A 19,850-nucleotide genomic window follows, 5' to 3' on the forward strand; every position below is an offset into this window, starting at 1 on the left:
AAAATACCATATTATGAAAAGAGTGATGCATAAAAGAGGGTACAAGAGAATGGGACTGGAGGGTGGAAAGGTTTTAGATGTAGTGAGTGATTAGAGAAATCAATCTAAGAGGAGATACTTTAGCTGAGACACAACTGTTGACAAGACAGACATGCAAATATCTTGAGGGAGAGTATTACAGAAGAAAAGAAGAGTAACAGAAAGAGGGCAGTGTGGCTGAAATACAATGAACAATAGGGCAAGTGGTAAGAAATGAGGTCAGAGAAGCCGGCAGGGTGCAGATTCTTCAGGTCATTGCAGGCTATGGTTCAATTAGATTTTACTCTTTAAAAGCAATTGGGGCTTTTAAGCCAGGGAATGATAAATTGTGGTTTGTGCTTTTAAAAAATTGTATTAACCACTATGTGAAGAACAGGTCACAAGGTGTAAAAATAAAGCAGAAAAAGTTGATAACTTCAACTAAACAAAATTAAAAACTTTACTTCAAAGACAGAATTAAGTAAAAATAAAAGACACAGAGTACACAAACATGACTAACAAATAAGTCCTAAATACATAAAGTCACAGTAAAAAAAGACAAACAATCCAAATAAAAAGTGAACAAAATGCTTGAAAAAGTACATCACAAAAGAGGAAACCTGAATGAAAAGATAATCAGCCTCATTAGTAACAAAGGAAATACTAAATTGTTAAGGTATCATTTCACTGAGTTACCAACTATCCTGCTTTCATAGTAATCACTTTCTTACTTTTTTCTAAATTTTACTATCTTTGAACATATTTTTGTCTGTTTTGGAACTTTTGGTAAATGGAATCTTACTGCCTGTATTCTTCTGTGAGTTGCTTTGTTTGTCCAACTTTATGTTGTTAAGATTAGTCTATTTTAATTACATGTACATAGTTGATATATTTCCACTGTTGTACCATTACTTAGGTATGCCACATTTTATTTAAACATTCCACTGATAAAGGACATTTGGATGATCCCCTCCCCTGCCCTTTTCCTTTCTTTCTTCTTTTCTATCTCTCTCTCTTTTTTTTTTTGTTTTGTTTGCTACCTAACAACAATGATCCAAACAAGTTTGTACATGTCTCAAAGTGCACATATGGAAGAATTTCTTTCAATATATACGGCTCAGTTGTAAGGTAGATACATGCTCAACTTCACTATGTAATACAATCAATATAATTAAAAAAAAACTTAAAAAGTGGGATTTAGGTTGTAAGGCCATTATATTACTCGAGGCAATAAATGATGATTTGAATCAGGATGCTAATAGGTCAGTGATAGGCAACCTTTTGAGCTTGGTGTGTCAAACTTCGCCAAAAAACTGAGCATAATTCGGGTAGTGTGTCACTTTGAGGAAAAAACATGATTTCACGATATTTATAGTTTAAATAACATAAATGTTTCATCCTCGGCATGCGGCCGCGTGTCATCAGAAATAGCACTGACACGCATGTCAGAGGTTCGCCATCACTGGACTAAAGGAAGATGGTTTTACAATTTCACTTAGAAGAATTTATAAACCTGGAAAAAATGCTTCAAAAGATCACTTTTCTCATAAAGCTAACACAAATAAAAATAAATGTGTTTTTTTTTTTTTTTACCTTTTGCTTTCTCTTTTCCTGCTTGAGTAGAACCCTGGTCCTGAAAAGAGAAAGATAAAAAATATAACAATTAAAGAAGTGGTCTCTAAAATAACTGTCACTTCAGCTGAATTGAAGACTTGGAATTACAACTAAAAGTGCAGTGATAAAAAATATTTTTAAGTGTAGTCATAATTATATTATTTCTGAAAAGAAACTATGAAAATGTTGTTAAAATATGCATAGTGTATAGTATTCTACATAATTTTCTTAGAAAATCCAAGAATAAAAAAATTATAGACCTATGATAAATAATTAAAAATAAGTATGGATTATAAAATAAATATAAGCAAGGAGAAATTAATTATTAAAAAGGATACATCACTGCCCTAACCGGTTTGGCTCAGTTGATAGAGCATTGGCCTGTGGACTCAAGGGTCCCAGTTCAATTCTGGTCAAGGGCATGTACCTTGGTTGCGGCCACATCCCCAGTAGGGGGTGTGCAGGAGGCAGCTGATTGATGTTTCTCTCTCATCGATGTTTCTGACTCTCTCTCCCTCTCTCTTCCACTCTGTAAAAAATCAGTAAAATATATTTTTACAAAAAGGATACATCACTGAAATATTCTCATCTGATACCAATATTTTTGGTCAACACTGTTATTTTCTTCACCTTTCTTTGTATTTAATATTATACTAGTACTAAAAAAAACAACAACAGGGAATAGAGAGAAAATATCAAAATCTTATATAGGATATAAGGAAATGTTAAATTTTTCATTAGAGCAACTTTAGTTACACTAATATATCAATTACTTAAAAATCATATATCTTCTTTAAAAAATAGCTAGTTATTATGGATGTCCTTCACAACTAAGATCATTGTGCCAAACACTGCATTGAATTACAATGATAGTACAGTATTTACTGGTTATAAAATATTTGCTCTATTCGCAATAGTAGAATGCTATAAATATAAGCAGATATGCACAAAATAATATTTTGAGCATACATAAAACGAAGGTCTCAAATTCAAGATCTGTGCAAAAATTTAAAAATGATAAAATTTTCTTAGCTACATGAGATTATGTAATAACAAAAATGATAATTGCTAATGAGTATCATGTCTTGCACCACTTCAGATACATCAGATACTTTATATGTACAAGCTCATTTAATCACCACAGCAACTCTATAAGGTAGGTTCTATTTTTATCCCCATTTTATTGATGAAGAAACTAAGACACAGAGAGGTTTAGTAACTACCCCCACAGTCATACTAAGTGGTATAGCCCAGATTCAAAGCCAAGAATTCTAATTTTGAAGTTTTTAACCAATGCAGTATACTGCTTTCTAAGTATGTGAACTGTAACTATACAAAGCTGTTCATTTTTCCAAATGGTTTTCATAAGCTATGTGAATACGAGTTACTGAATACCTCCAGACTCTCCCCCTACTGAACCTGTCCTCTAACATATTTCCTAATAGCTATATCTTAACTGACCATTTTGAGCTCATTGCACAAAAATTTGGTATATTCAGCTCCATGTAGCATCAGAAGTGTACTATTGGCATTCAATTTTTAAAAAAGGAAATAAATTACATTTCACTGACTTGTCAAATGCTAAGTCTAGAGTGGACCTTAGAATTTAGTTTATTCTCCATCACTTAGGCATAGAAAGCAAAGTGACTTTTCAAAGTTCAGAAATATAAGAAGTATGACAGAGCCAGCAATAACATTAATTAATCCTGATTTCAGAGATAATAAATATCAATTCTATAAGCAGTTTCCACATTATAAAGCTCAGTAGAATGAGGAACATGCCAAAGTCTAAATAGTGTATAATTCAAGTGACTTTATTTCAGGCTGATTTTCCATTGTACAGGACACTCATGGCTCTCTCCAAATTACCCCTATTCTATGTGCCTAAAAAAATTAATTAAGAATTCAAGACCAACTGCCAGATCAGCCTACTCGTCACTACACCACAGTGAAAGTGAAAAGGGATCCTGACTTGTAAGTCAAAGGTAATTTTTTAAACAGAACATTTTCAGTTATTACTAAGGCAACCAATGCTACTAAGTCGTACTATACTATTATGTCTAAATGTTTTTATTGAATATAGTCACTCTCAATTACCTGCACTACAAACGGAGACAACATCAGTTAAAATTAAATTAGTTACAAGAAATTGGAAGCATTTTTGGCTAATTTAAACAGAAAATAAATGTACTAAAAGAAAATTGGGTCCTAGCTGGTTTGGCTCAGCAGATAGAGCTTCAGGGAATTCAAAATTAACATACCTTCCCTGGCATCACTGGCATTACTGTCCCTGAAAATGCAATCCTGTTCCAGCTCCTGCAACTGCCTGCAACTACAAAAGATGCTCTGCAACCCCTATTTCTTTGGGTCACTAACTTCTTTGTATGTGATTGAGAGAGAAAGACAAAATGTGTGTGTGTGTGTGTGTGTGAGTGTGAGAGAGAGAGAGAGAGAGAGAGAGAGAGAGAGAGAGAGAGAGAGAGAGAGAGAGAGAAAGAGAGAGAGAGAGAGAGATGGGGATTTTATGTAGTCATTTGTTTACAACTGAAACTCAACTCAGGGAATTCAAAATTAACATCCTTGCCCATGAGCTTCTTATGCACAGCAGAAAAAGTTTTAACCTTGTGTTTCACGTTGTTCTCCTGGGCTTTATACATATGAACCTTTAGAGACAGCTGCCATCCAGTTTCATGTGGATTCTCTTGCCCACAATTTCACTTTGGAAAACCAACTCCTTTAGGATGGTGTTACATGCAGCTGTCAGAGTGCAGCTCTTGGGATGTTTTTGCTTATATTGTGTAAGGTTTTTTGGAGTTGGCTTAGGCAGAATTCTCCTCTGTGCAATAAAGACCTGCTTCCTACTGAACTTTTTCTCCAATTCACATAGTAGCCAGACTTGGATTTTTCTGGAAATATTTCAGTTTGGAACAGGAACAAAAATTATAATAGCTTTCCAACTGCCATCAAGTTCAATTTCCTTGGCAGCTGTCATATTCAGCTCTTGAAGCTGGCCTTGAGGTCCAAGTTCATGCCTGGGTGACAGAGCCTCTATAAAATCCAGGTTGGTGAACATGTGGAAATTTAGGGGAGGGGCACACCTGGAGAGTCCATGGAAGTTCCATATCCTTTCCCCATACCTTGCCCTATGTTTCTCTTCCAACTGGCTGTTCCTAAGTTATACCCTTTTAAAATAAACCTGTAATCTAGTAAGTAAAATGTTTCTCTGAGTTCTGTGAGCTCCTCTAGTAAATTAATTCAACTCAAGGAGGGGGCCATGGAATCTCCAATCTATAGCTGGTTTGTCAGAAGCACAGGTGACATTTTGGACTTGCAATTGGTGACTGAAGTTGGGGGCAGGGAGAGGGTAGGTTAAGAGAGTTTGACAGGACTGAGCCCTCAACCTGTGGAATATAACACTACCTCCAGTAGATACTGTCAGAATTGAGGTGAATGGTAGGATAACAAGCTGGTGTTGAAGAATTGCTTGTTGTGGAAAAAAATTACATACATCAGAATGGGAATCAGAATCATCCAGATATAAAATCAATATGGAAACATTGAACTTAATCTACATATTAGGTCGGATAGACTTAATATAGATTTACAGAACATTTCATACAACAGCATTATAATACACGTTCTTCTCAAGCACACCAAAAACATTCTCCAAGATGGATTATATATTACTACAAAACAAGTCTCAATACATTTAAGAAGACTGAAATCATATTGAGCATCTTTTTCAATTACAACAGTATAAAACTAGAAATCAATTACAAGAAGAAAACTGGAAAATAATGCATTTACTAGAATATGGAGACTAAATAACATGCCCCTGAACAACTAATGGGTAAAAAAATAAACAAATAAAATGAATACCTTGAGAGAAATGAAAACAGAAGTACACATACAAAAACTTATGGGATACAGCAATTCTAAGATAAAAGACGCTAGCAATACTAGTAAATGACTATACTAAGAAAAAAAATTTCAAATAAACAACCTAAGTTTACACCTCAAGGAACCAGAAAAAGAACTAAACACAAAGTTATCAGAAGCACGGCTATCTTATATATCAAAGGGGAAATAAATAAAATAGAGACAAAAAAAGACAATAGAAAAGATCAATGAAACTATTATTTGGCTTTTTGAAAAGATAAATAAAACTAACAAGCTGTTAGCTAAGCTTATAAGAGAAAAAGATGACTCACATTCGAAATTAAAGAGGAGACATTAGTACTGATATCATACAAATAAAAAAGATCTGCCGTAACCGGTTTGGCTCAGTGGAGAGAGCGTCGGTCTGCGGACTGAAAGGTCCCAGGTTCGATTCCGGTCAAGGGCATGTACCTTGGTTGCGGGCACATTCCCAGTAGGAGGTGTGCAGGAGGCAGCTGATGGATGTTTCTCTCTCATCGATGTTTCTAACTCTCTCTCCCTCTCCCTTCCTCTCTGTAAAAAATCAATAAAATATATTTTTTTAAAAAAAGATCAAAAGAGGCCCAGCCAGTGTGGCTCAGTGGTTGAGTGTCAACCAGGAGGTCAAGGTTTGATACCCAGTCAGGGCACATAGTGGGGTTGCAGGCTCAATCCCTGAGGAGGCAGCTGATCAGTGATTCTCTCTCATCATTGATGTTTCTATCTCTCTCCCCTCTCCTTTCCTTTCTGAAATCAATAATCAGAAGAGACAATTGTGAACAATTATAGACCACAAACTGAACAACCTAAAACAAATGGATAATTTCTTAAAACATACAATCTCTCAAGACTGAATTATGAAGAAACTAGAGGCCTGGTGCACAGATTCATGCACCAGTGGGGTCTCCTGGCCTGGCCTATGGGGATCAGGCCAAAACCAGCTCTCTGACATCCCCTGAGGGGTCCCGGATTGCGAGAGGGTGCAGGCCATGCCGAGGGACCCTACTAGTGCATGATCAGGGCCTGGGAGGGACCGAAGGAGGGCTCCAGGGCATGTCCAGCCCATCTCACCCAGTCCCAATCGGCTGTACCCCAGCAGCAAGCTCTACCCCTGATGGTCAGTGTGCATCATAGCGACTGGTCAAACAGTTGAATGGACAGTCATACACTTAGCTTATTAGGCTTTTAATATATAGGACAGAAAATCTGCATAGACCAATTACTAGTAAGGGGATTTAATCAGTATTCGAAAACCAACCAATAGAGAAAAGTCTAGAGCCAGATGGCTTCACAGATGAATTCTACGAAACATCTAAAAAATAATATCAACCCCCCTCAAATTCTTCTAAAAAATAGAAGAGAAAACACTTTCAAATATATGTTACCAGGCCAGCATTACCATGATACCAAAACCAGACAAGGATACTATGAGAAAAAAAAATTACAGGCCAATATCCCTTTTGAACATAAAGGCAAAAATCTTTTAACAAAATGTAGCAAACCAAATTCAACACTAAAGGATCATACACCATGATCAAGTGGGATTTATGCCAGGGATGCAAGGACAGTTCAACATCACCAAATGAATCCATGTGATAATCCACATAAATAAAATGAAGGAAAAATCCTACCTAATAAAAGCATAATATGCAAATTGACCATACCTTTGCTACACCCACAAGCCACGCCCATCAGCCACACCCACCTGCCCATCAGAGCGAGTATGCAAATAAACCCAACCCAGATGGCTACAGCCACAGAGAGCAAGGTTTCCCAGGCAACGGAGGAAGCCAAGCTTTCCGCCTGCCTTTGCTGGCCTAAGCCTCCACTCAAGCTACAAAATTTCAATTATAGAAGGTAAACAAATCCAAACAGAAATGGTGGCAGCCACGAGCTGGAGAGAGCAGGCCAGGGTTGCTCCCAGCAACGGCAACAGAGGAGTCAAGCTTTCCACCTGCCCTGGCTGGCCTAGAGCCTCCACTCCAGGCTACAAAGTTTCAATTATAGAAGGTGAATTAACCCCAACAGAAATGGCTGCCGGCCACAGAGCAAGAAGGAGGCTTGGCTCCGCTCCAGGCTACAAAGTTTCAATTGTAGAAGGTAAATAAATTCCAGATACCAGGGTCTCCGCTTGGGTCGCCAGGGGGTGTGGCTGGCCTGCAAACCACCACAGGCCCCTCATCCAGGCCGCCCCATGCCCCAAGGGAATCCCCATCCTGATCTGGGACACCCTTCAGGACAAACCAGCTGGCCCCCACCCCTGCACCCTCTATCCTATCTAATAAAAGAATAATATGCAGATTGACCATCATTCCAACACACAATATGGCTGCCCCCATGTGGTCAAAGATCCTGCCCCCATGTGGACACAAGATGGCCACCACAAGATGGCGGGAGGCGCTCCGATCAGCGGGTGGCCAGAGGAAAACTGGTGCTGGCGGAAAACTGGTGCCGGCAGCCAGGTGAAGGAAGGTCTATTACATGAAACTTCGTGCAACAGGCTTCTAGTAAAAGCATAATATGCAAATCAACTGAACAGCCAAACAGCAGAACAACTGTCTGGACAACCACGCTATGACACACGCTGGCACCAGGCCAGCCAAGGTGCGTGCAATGCGATTGGTCAGGGGGCCCCACCATTGCCCCATGATCGCCCCACAGAGGGAGGCTCAGGCCACTGGCCAGTGGGGCAACTGATTGGGGGGAGGGCTCCATGATCACTCCAAAGAGGGAGGCCCAGACCACCCTCTGCAGGGTGATTTAACAGGGGGGCTCCACGATCGATCACCCCAAAGAGGGAGGCCTAGGCTACCGACCAGCAGGCTGTGGCAGGTGGGCAGGGCCTCCCTCTGCAGGGCGATCAATCCTGGAGCCCTGGCCAGGGGGAGACCCAGGCTACCCAGCCGGAGGCATTGCAGCGGGTGGGCAGGTCCTCTGTGGGGCGATCGATCACGGAGCCCTGGCTGGGTGGGCGGGGCCTATCTCTTTGGGGAGATCAATCACAGAGCCCCATGATCGATTTCCCAGCAGAGGGAGACTCAGGCTACCTGGATGGCAGCGCTGCAGTGGATGGGTGGGGCCTTCCTCTATGGGCAAAGAGCTCCATCCGGGTGGGCGGGGCCTCCCTCTGTGGGGTGATCAATTGGGGGGGGGGGGCTCTGCTATCAATCACAGGCTCCCAGACTGCGAGAGGGTGCAAACTGGGCTGAGGGACGCCCCCCTGAGTGCACGAATTTCGTGTACTACGCCTCTAGTAGTTAAAATAATTTTCAACAGTGAAATGCTAAAACCTTTCCCACTAAGTTCAGGAACAAGTGCCCACTCTCAACACTTTCATTCAACATCCTAAGTAAGTCCTAGCCAGTACAATCAGGCAAGAAAAAGAATTAAAGGCATCCAAAACAGAAATAAACAAATAGGATCATCTTTAATTGCAGATAACTTGACATTATATATAGAAAACCCTAAAGACACCATCAAAAAAGTTAGAAAAAATAAATTCAGTAAAGCTGCAGGATACAAAATCAACATACAATAATCACTTGTGTTTTATATACTAACAACAATCAGAAAGAGAAATTAAGAAATAATCATATTTACAATTGCAGCAAAAAGAATAAATTTCAGCAAGGAGAATAATGTACTTAAGAATAAATTTAATAAAGCAGGTAAAATATCAGTTACTAAAAACTATAAGGCATTGATAAAATTGGAGACAAATAAATGGAAAGATATTCCATGATCATGTATTGGAATAATTAATATTGTTAAGATGCCCATACTACTCAAAGCAATCTGCAGATTCAATGTAATCTCTATGAGAATTCCAATGGCATTTTTTTCACAGAAACAGAACAATCTGAAAAATTCTATGGAACCACAGAAAAAAAGACTCTAAATAGACAAGGCAATCTTGAGAAAGAATAACAAAGCTGAAGGCTTTACATTTCCTAATTTCAAACAATATCACAAAGCTATAATAATCAACAATATGCTATTGTCATAAAAACAGACACATAGAACAATGAATCATAACAGAGAGCTAAGAAATAAGGCCTCACATATATGGTTGATTAATTTATGACAAAGGAACCAGAATATACAATAGGGAAAAGACAGAGTCTCTTCAATAAATGATGCTGGAGAAAACTAGACAGCCACACACAAAAAAAATAAAACTGGAACCCTATTTTACACTACACACAAAAATAAACTCAAAATGGTAAAAACACTTGAATGTAAGAACTGAAATCATAAAATTCCTAGAAGAAAACACTGGGGGTAAGCTCCTAGTCTTTGGTCTTAATATTTTTTTTTGGATTTGAAACCAAAAGCAAAAGTGATAAAAGGAAAAATAAAGTGGGACTAGATCAAACTCAAAAACTTCTGCAAAACGAAGAAAACCATCAACAAAATAAAATAGAGGAAATATTTGCAAATCATATATCTGATAGGAGGTTAATATCCACAATATGTAAAGAACACATACTACTTATTGCTACATACTGAAAAGAACACTCTAGAAGTTTTCAATTCTGGAAAATAGGCTTATAGATATGTTACATTATTATTTGTCAACAAAGAAAGAGTAAAATAAAATAGAGAAATATAAAGAGGTTAAGGGAGGGAAGAAAACGAAAGAAGAAGAAAAGGAAGAGAAGGAAAAGAGAGAGGGACAGAGAGACAGAAAGAATTAAAACCATGCTGACTACAGAAAAAGTATCAGGGCATTCTGCCTCTTGCTATTCTTTCTAGTAAGAAAATATTTAAAGGAAAATGCTAAAACAAAACAAAAAAGACACAAAGGCAGTAAGATTGTCAAAGAAATATCAAAAACAACACTAATGTACATTTTACATGGAATACACAGGAGATATTGAAACCACATTAGGAATTAAATACTATAGTTGTCATAAGCCTTACATTGTTAGTATTAAATTGTTCTTTTTGTTTTTTCTATTTTATTTTGCTTTTTAGTTTGCTGCTTAATTTTTTTAGTGGCATGGTGCCAACCAAAATAAACTGTTTCCAGATTGTTAAGATCATATTTTAAGTTGTCATTAAAAGTGAAAAATGTAAACAAAATTAATAACTAGCAAATGAAAAACAATATGTTATAGCTTGTATTAGATTAAAATTGATATTAACCTTAAAACATCATTCTCTAACATTTTAGCTAGCAGACTTATTAAGATTCAGGACAGTAACTAGCCTAGAAAAAAGTTCTTCCATTGGCTTTCCACAAAACTAAAAAAGGTCTACCTAATGTGTTAGGAATAGTAATGATATATGCTAGAACAATATGGCTTTTAAATAAATTCTTTTAATACAAGAAAAGAGTTTTTAAAGATGTATGGATTACAAAAGGTGAGGTATTCAGGAAAAACACTCAATTCACTAAGGCAGAAAATCCATCTAATATTCAGAATACAGAGCCTAATTAAAATAAGTTCTGAGAGACTGAATTCTCAGTATTTTCACACACACAAAAAAAAAACCCCACAATGATTTACTGTTATAGGCTGTAAAGATAAACATGAGCAGCTATCTCCCGAGTCCCACAGTGGAAGGTTTTAGAATGTTAATGAAACCCCAATATAAATGTATTTTCAGGTTACAATTAAATTTTTTAAACTTTATTTACAATAATTTAACTCACTAAAAGCTTCAAAAGCTGAAGGGTTTTTTTCACTCCATTTATGGGGTACTTTGAATAACAATTTCCAACTGGTTTTGAAAAAAATGTCAACAAAATTTGGAAAACCTGCTTAGAAATATATTCAATAACTATATAGGACACACAGATTTATAGAGTAATTTGTCAAAGACTCAAATGTTTGTCAAAATTTAATTAATGAAAGGCAGAGAGAAAGCTTATGATGACATGCCCAAGTATTCCTTTTGTATTCAAAATTAATACTGTCTCAAAAACATTATAATTCAGTTACATTATTGGGCATATGTAAAACTGTTTAAAATTTGACAATCTCAGCTTCTGTTTGTAAAATATTAAGCTTCTTTGGATGCAACTATGATATAATATGTATGTAATCCACAACCAATCCCAAGTCCATCATGGCTACATAGGTTACATACTTTAGTAATAACCCTATTTTGCCCAATATACTATGCTTCACCAAATTTGTATTCATATTATCATTGCAGATATACTTTTATCTTCAATGCTCTTCTGTTGCATGTGTCAAATTATTATCTGTAGCAATAATCTCCTTAAAATAACTACTATATCTAAAAGTAAATGATGATGCTTTTTCAATAGACTTGTGTCTTCAGATAGTCATGCGGTCAATGACTTAAGGATGGGAGATGCTAAATATTGGCAAACGTTTTATGCACAAATTATAGGTTCATTATCAAGTTCACTGAAAAACAAAATATCAATAGTTAATTTATCATTAAGCATTAATTTGAGCTTCCTGCTGCCAAAAAGATAAAAATGAATTCCCGAACAACAAAAAGAGAGTTGTTGACAAAACCACTGTAGCAACAACATTCCTACTACTCTATGTATACTCTCTGACAGAACTGATTACTATTAGCCTCCATTTCTTGCAAATGTTTCACGTACGCCTAATCTAAAATTTCCCCTGCTTCCTAATGACCTACCCCCAGGCATGCTGGTTATACAAATCTCAGACTTTAGCTTGCAATGGTACAAGTGGACAACAGGAACAGCAGCACAAAATATTTCTCCCACCGTACCTACCGATTTAGTTGTCCCTAAGGGCTCATGTCCCAGCAAACTTTATCAGCAAGTGCCCTTCACACTGTCTTTAAAAGGAGCTATTAGTTATTTTCCACCTGGAAAGTGTCAGGGTTATCATTGGATGTTTCAGATTTAACCACATTTTACAATGAGAGCTCTCTTCACTGCACACAAGGCTCATGCACTAATTCAGACCATAGCAAAGGTTAAAACAAAAATGGATGTTCACTGAATATACCTGGGCTCATTTAAATAGAATTATTAATGGTAGTTAGTATTTAAAAAAAATATATTCCAAGACAAATGCTAACCTCAGCATGTCACTAGGAGCACAGGCATAAACTATGAGTATCCCAGGCAAACTATGATGATGTTCACTGTGAATTTATCCGCATTTAACAGGTGAAGAAGAGATGCATAAAGACAGAGGCTAATTTACTGTGCGAAGAATTTATTATAAAGCTAATTATGCTTCAGTTCCAGACTCTACATTTATATATGCCCCTTACAAGTCCTATACCTAATTTTGTAGTCACAATTTTGCATTTTTTCCCCATAACAAGGGCTCCTCATAACCCATGCATAGAGAGGTTTAATAATTAACCCAACTTCAGAAAGCATAGGATACCTAAAAGGTGAGTTAGGACTGATATTGATTTAATTTGGAGAATATATAGTTTTACCAGAAAATCAAAACATAACATTATTCCCCCCACCCTGGCAGAATCCTAACTGGTGTCACTATTTTTGAAGTTTTTCCCTGCTATATTCCAACTTACATACCAGTAACATCCCAGTCATAAAATACCACCTCATGTTACTTCCAAATTTGAATGACTCCTCAACAAATAACAGATTAAATTTCAACTTCTCTGTGTGGCTTTCAACCTCACCACCAAGCAGGTAGATACACACATTGTAAAATATTTAAATATAATCGTATCTCCAACTATTTATGTAATGTTTATTTTCTTTTTTCAACTTTGTTTTATTTTATCCTTGTTTCTGATTTGCCAAACACTCAGCTAAAACTATACTATATTCTATTACTCTTTTAAGAAATGTTTATTTTTTTAAAGATTATTTTATTGATTTTTAGACACAGAGGAAGGGAGAGGGAGACAGAGAAGCATCGATCGACTGCCTCCTGCATGCCCCCTACTGGGGATAGAACCCAAAACCGGGACATGTGCCCTGACCAGGAATCCAACCAGCAACCTTTCAGTGCACCAGACAACACCCAACTGAATGAGCCACACTGGACAGGGACTATGTTCTACTATTGTTCACAATATCTATTTTTCAAATAATGTATTTTTGGCTCCCAATCTTAAACATTCTCAAACTTATTAGGCATGTCATATTCCCTTCCACCCACCCAATAAACTATAATCTCTCAGAAGAAACTAAATTTCAATTACTTTGTAACCTCACCTGGCAAAGTAATTGATATATAGCACTCAAAAATATTTGGCACAAACATTCTAGGCCTACATTTACAAATGCAAACCCCTCCCTCACCTAAATTTAAACAGGATTTTATCTGTGTCTTTCTTATGATATTGTTTCCATTCGTCAGTCCAAGTTATAAAAATAAACTTAACTAAATTTAAAAAAAAACCTCTTCTTATACTGCATGTGTAGTGCTGTATTTATAGACCTATAGTAGATCTCTTTCTGAATAAGCACAATGTGGCCCAAAGACTAGTTACAATACATCTTTAGAATCTCCTTCCTCTCCTCTCTTCCTACCACCTTCTTGTCTGAGATGGCTATGAATTTGGTGAAATAAGTCAGTGATCAGTCAAGGAAAATAAGAGAGAATATTTTCCAAATTAAAACAAAAATCAGTGCTTATGCCTGTGCTTTCTCAAATTTACACCTCAATCTGATAATAGGTTATCAGTGATGACTTGTGAAAAGTACAAAACAATAATTAAAATGTCTAGGTCAGCCTTAATCGGTTTGGCTCAGTGGATAGAGCATTGGCCTGTGGACTGAAGGGTCCTGGGTTCGATTTTGGTCAAGGGCACATGTCCTGGTTGTGGGCTCAATTCCCAGTGTGGGACATGCAAGAGGCAGCCAATCAATGATTCTCTCTCATCATTGATGTTTCTATCTCTCTCCCTCTCTGAAATAAATAAAAAAATATATATATTTTAAAATGTCTACGTCAATGATTGTCAAACAAGTAAAAATAATTTTTTAAATTGGTAAGATTGACAAATGATTGATATTTTAATTTTGTCAAAAAAGGACTAAAAAGGGGGAGGGACATTTAAAAATTTTAAAAAGTAAGAACATGCTTTTAGAACAAAGAAAGAACAGACCATTAAATTGAAAAACCTAGTATTATTACTGATTAGTAAGTTTCAGGGACAGTAGATTGGAAACAGGTACCATAGATACAGAAATTTGTTTCAGCGGAGACCAAACCTCTTTACCCTAAATGAGAATTTGTTTGAAATGAAATGTTATATCTTGCAAACATGTCTACAAACCGTAACACTAAAGTCAAACCACTTTAAGTAATTTAAAGAGGAAAATAAGGGACACTTGCTTACTCCCTTAGCCACCTGCCTTTCACACACACTCACACACACACATAAGACATTTTATGTATGACTGGTAGAGTCCCTAAACTGAAAAGCAGGAAAGAAGTATTTTATGCCAAGTTTGACAATTTCAACTATTAAGGACCTGTTTCACTGCTCCTCTGTGGTGCTAGTTCTGAGCAATACTGCTATCCTTCAAGGCTTACTGTAATTTCCTGTTTCTCAGTCCTCTCAATACACACAGCCCTTTATTTGTACCACCTTCACAATATTCCTCTCTCTATATAGCATAGTGGTTAAGCACATTGTTATCAAATCCTAACTCTGCCACTGATTAAACTGGTGACATTGGGCAAGTCACTTAACTTTACGGCGCTTCCGTTTCCCCATCAGTAAAATGTGGATAACATTTTTACATACCTCAGAGGGTTCTTGTTAAGAGTAAATGGGTTAGTCCTAGCTGGTTTGGCTCAGTGGACAGAGCGTCAGTCTGCAGACTGAAGGGTCCCAGGTTTGATTGCGGCCAAGGGCACATGCCAGGGGTGCGGACTCAGTCCCCAGTAGGGGGCGTGCAGGAGGCAGCCAATCAATGATTCTCTCTCATCATTGATGTTTCTATCTCCCTTTTCCTTCTTCTCTAAAATCAATAAAATTAAAAAAAAAGAGTAAATGGGCTAATATACAAAAAGCACTTAGAACAGTGATTGTTATGTAAACAAGTGCTATTTAGCTATCTAGTATTATAGTCGTTTACCTAATTCTAATCTCACCATTCTACCATAGATCCCTTGTGTGGACCGAAATTGTATCATTTTCTTTTCAGAATCCCCTCATACAGCTTAATAATGCCCTAAACAGGCAGGCAAGTAAATAATATTGAATTAATTAATATTGAATGCTTTGAGGGAGTTGTTCAAGGAAGCTTTGTAAATGTTCTCCGGTTACTTCACTTGTGTATATTAGGAATTATTATGTTCCTACCTTGTCTATATTAGGAATTATTACATTCCTAACTTGTTAAATTCCAAAAGGTTCTCAAATTTTTCAAATGAAAAACAACCCTTACAACAGAGGGGAATAAACAAGTACTCCAGAATGGTCTGGAATAGGAATTAAAATTTCTATAGTATCTCCAATCAGCTGCTAGTGATTACTAAGCACTGTCTAGGATTCTGAGACCCTAATTTAGGGCAAGCATGCCAAACTCAGAGGCTAACACGGGCCAAATAAACAAGGTTTAAGTTTATGTGGGCCGCAAAAAAACAAAAGCTTCAATTTTCATAGAAATGTAGGTTTATTTCGATAGAGACATGCTGAATACAAAGGGCCGAAATAAATGAGTAATGTTAACATAAAATAATAAAACATTTTAATAAAAATTAATATTTCTTCTTGAACATTAACTTACCACACTGAATAACTGCACAAATTAATAAGCGTAATGCAAGTAAACCTATTTTTCTTGTTCTCCGAAAGCGAAATATTTCCTGTTGCGCACACCAAACAAGTCAGCACAAGACTAATGATGTGGCAATCGGCTGCTAAAACATTCACTGCTAGTATTAGTGGAGAGAAATGGTGTGCCTGCGCATAAGGTGCATAAGGGAAATGAATGCAACACAATTATAGTAATCAGTCATTATCGAACGTTGTAGTTCATTATTAATAATTATGTATTACAGGGTATTGTAAAAATTAAGTTACATTTTTATTAAAATGTTTCTTACATACCATTATATTGGCTGAGCCGCAAAAATATTCATTATGGGCTCATGCAGCCCGAGAGTTTGACATGCTTGCTTTAGGGCCTCATGGTCAGAGTGCCATGATCAACTAACTAATCTTGCCTACCCTTGTCTACTGTAATAGTAGAAAGTGGAGATACTAATTTTTTCATTACCAATCTAGGGTTTTGACCCTAAGGAACCCATCCACTCCATGAAACTTTATTTAAAATTACACATTTTACCTTAAAATTTCACAAGAGTTTTGCATTTTACTCTGTATTGTATCCATGTTTGTTTAAGTTTAAAAAATATGTTTTCCCTCTGCTCTCAGTAAAACTGATATTCCAGGGAGGTGTGTCATGTTTCTTCTGTGGCTTCTTAATTACCCTGGCACTACCTCCAGGTGCAGCACCACCTCATTTGGAGAAACAAAATCTTAAGACTACCTGTTTCCTGCAGTATATTGCTCCCTGAATAGCCAGAAGTTTGAGATAATATGACAGAATAATAACAGCACCTACTTTTCAATAGTGCTTAAGCATTTGTAAAATGATTTCGTATCTCATTTAATAGTCACATTTAAAGGCAAATGAAAAAACATCAATTTATCAACTAACTCTTGTGATGCCTGTAAGTGAATTTTCACTTTTATCCAGAGTAGAAGCATGATGCTAGAAAACTTGCCAAGAATAATTTAGATAAATTCCTAAAATACAATGCTAACATATTCAACAGGATGAATTCTCTTGCTAAAATTATCGGACATAGTTTTGTCACTTGGTGAAGATCTGTCTGTCTTTCCTCTTATAAAATTCCTTAGGATGCAAATGTTCTAGTCTAATCATATCAGCATTGTCCTGGGTCAACTTGTTAACAAAAAAAGAAATTTGATCCAATGAAATTACAAGCCAATATGATTTCCATCCTAGTGGACTTTAAGGTCAAAGGTAATGATTCGATTTTATCAAACTAAATTGTCAATCATGTTTTATGGGATTAATCCTAAATACAAAATAAATTGTAAATCCTCTTGCAAGTTATTAAACACTATTCCCTTTACCTCCTTTAAAAAAAAAAAAAGAAACTAATTTGGATTTATGCCCCCAATAATGAATTTAAGGGCAGCAAGGAAAAGCCTCTTGCATAATACTTCCAATTTCATGCAAACACTCAGACGAACGCCTCCCAGGAGAGAGGGGCAGGCGTGGGAAGCAGGCAGACGAGGGCGCAGGTGCTCAGAGGCCTCATTAGAGGCGGAGGACTCGGGAGCTGGGAAGAGCCTCGCCCACTCGGGCCCCACACCTGAAGCCTGTGGAGAGACCGTGGGGAGACGCGGAGTTGCTTTTGGTTTATGAACAGACATGCGCTAGGGTTTCCCGGTTCAGATAATGATTACAAGACCCACTCCTAGCTGGTTCTCTCCAGCTAAGGCTATGTCCACGCTCAGGGCCTAGGAAAGGGGACCTTATGGGATTAAACGTCCAGGGACTCAAGAACTACAGTCTTGAGACCAGCAGTAAAACTCACCGGGACCCCCCGACCCAATTCATCTTCCCAAAACTTCTGAGTCGCAGACGTGGAGCTGTGCTGAGCCGCAGTTTTTTACGCTTTAGCCGGCTCCGTCGGGTACCCGGGCCTAGGGCCCAGCTATTCCACAGCCTCTGCGGCCCCAGTGGGTTCCTGTCTGGGCTCCCAACAGCCTCTGCGGCCCCAGTGGGCTCTTCCCGGCCTCCCGACAGCCTCTGCGGCCCCAGTGGGCTCTTCCTGGCCTCCCGACAGCCTCTGCGGCCCCAGTGGGCTCTTCCTGGCCTCGCGACAGCCTCTGCAGTCCAGGTAGGCTCCTTCGTGGCCTCCCGACAGCCTCTGTGGCCCCAGTGGGCTCTTCCAGGTCTCCCGACAGCCTCTGCGGCCCCAGTGGGCTCTTCCTGGCCTCCCGACAGCCTCTGCGGCCCCAGTGGGCTCTTCTTGGCCTCCCGACAGCCTCTGTGGCCCCAGTGGGCTCTTCCCGGCCTCCCGACAGCCTCTGCGGCCCCAGTGGGCTCTTCTCTGGGCTCCCGACAGCCTCTGCGGCCCCAGTGGGCTCTTCCTGGCCTCCCGACAGCCTCTGCGGCCCCAGTGGGCTCTTCTTGGCCTCCCGACAGCCTCTGCGGCCCCAGTGGGCTCTTCTCTGGGCTCCCGACAGCCTCTGCAGTCCAGGTAGGCTTCGCCTTGGCCTCCCTACAGCCTCTGCGGCCCAGGTAGGCTCCTTCGCGGCCTGCGGACAGAGGCCCTGGCTTGATAGGGCCATAAGGAACCCTGTGGGTAAGCAGTCAGCCCGCTTAAAGGAGAAGGAACACAACAGTTTTAACTCTCAGGCCAAGAAGCCTAAGTAAATGAACTATCGGGCTGTGGCCACAGGGTTAATGTTTCAAACCACCTCCACCATCATCTTATTTAGTTCTTTATTGGTCTCAGCCGGCTTTTTCGGGTCAACGACCGGACTTCAGGGAGAAAAAGAAGGCAAGGACGAAGCTATAGATCCCTAATCCTAAAGATGGTGTTTTCATTCCCACTTATCACTCTGTATCCAAAGCCTTTAAATATCTTTCACGTGCAGTATTAATAATCAGTAAACATTTTGTTTATTAGGAATATTGCACTGCAGTAATTTACTCTTCTGAACATTTTGTGAGTTTCTCAGCTTGATCAAAACTTGATTTAGCTGTAAAGGCCTAAAGACTTTAAACTCCTTACCGAAGGAAAAAATCTCAAAACAAAAATTGGATTTTACTGTTCATTTCTGTGTTATGTTTGTATATTCTCACAAAATGTTTATCTTACAAGCTGTTCTATAATATTTTGGTTTGAAACTAGAACTATTTTGTTCCAAATAAATGCACAAAGTACTTTTTTCCCTCGTTGTTATGATTGTTTTCTAGATTTAAACCTGGGGAACATCTTATAATTTCAAATAAATACATTTTCAGTTAAGTCATTGGGAAATAGTCCCTAAAATAGGAGTATGTCCCAGTGTAGAAATCATGTTGAATGATATAAATTCTGATTTTTATAACAAATTCACTAAAGTACATCATTGGTTTGACCAATGAATACAGCATTTCAGAACAAATTAGTTTTAGTCATGGAATAGCTGCTCATTTTTCAGTATTTAAACCATCCAGTCAAGGCAGAACAATGTCTACTTTCAATATTTTAAAACAGATACAAACTAACGTAATTAATTAGAAGGGAAAAACAATTTGCTAAAGGATTATATTTTTTTCTATATTGTATGTGAAGGGACATAAAGGA

At 38.0% G+C, this 19,850-nt stretch overlaps 1 protein-coding gene across 1 annotated transcript in view; it reads right to left on the reverse strand.

The window, feature by feature from the left end:
* Nucleotides 1-19,850, reverse strand: part of C7H12orf40 (chromosome 7 C12orf40 homolog) — a 60,342-nt gene that overhangs the window by 38,397 nt on the left and 2,095 nt on the right. The window contains exons 2-3 of the mRNA XM_054718611.1: nucleotides 18,087-18,854; nucleotides 1,612-1,651 (exon numbers count right to left, since the gene is read on the reverse strand). Coding sequence (XP_054574586.1) covers nucleotides 1,612-1,651; nucleotides 18,087-18,854 — 808 coding nt within the window. The remainder of the gene's footprint in view (nucleotides 1-1,611; nucleotides 1,652-18,086; nucleotides 18,855-19,850) is intronic.

This window comes from Eptesicus fuscus, chromosome 7, assembly GCF_027574615.1.
Source record: "Eptesicus fuscus isolate TK198812 chromosome 7, DD_ASM_mEF_20220401, whole genome shotgun sequence".
NCBI lineage: Eukaryota > Metazoa > Chordata > Mammalia > Chiroptera > Vespertilionidae > Eptesicus > Eptesicus fuscus.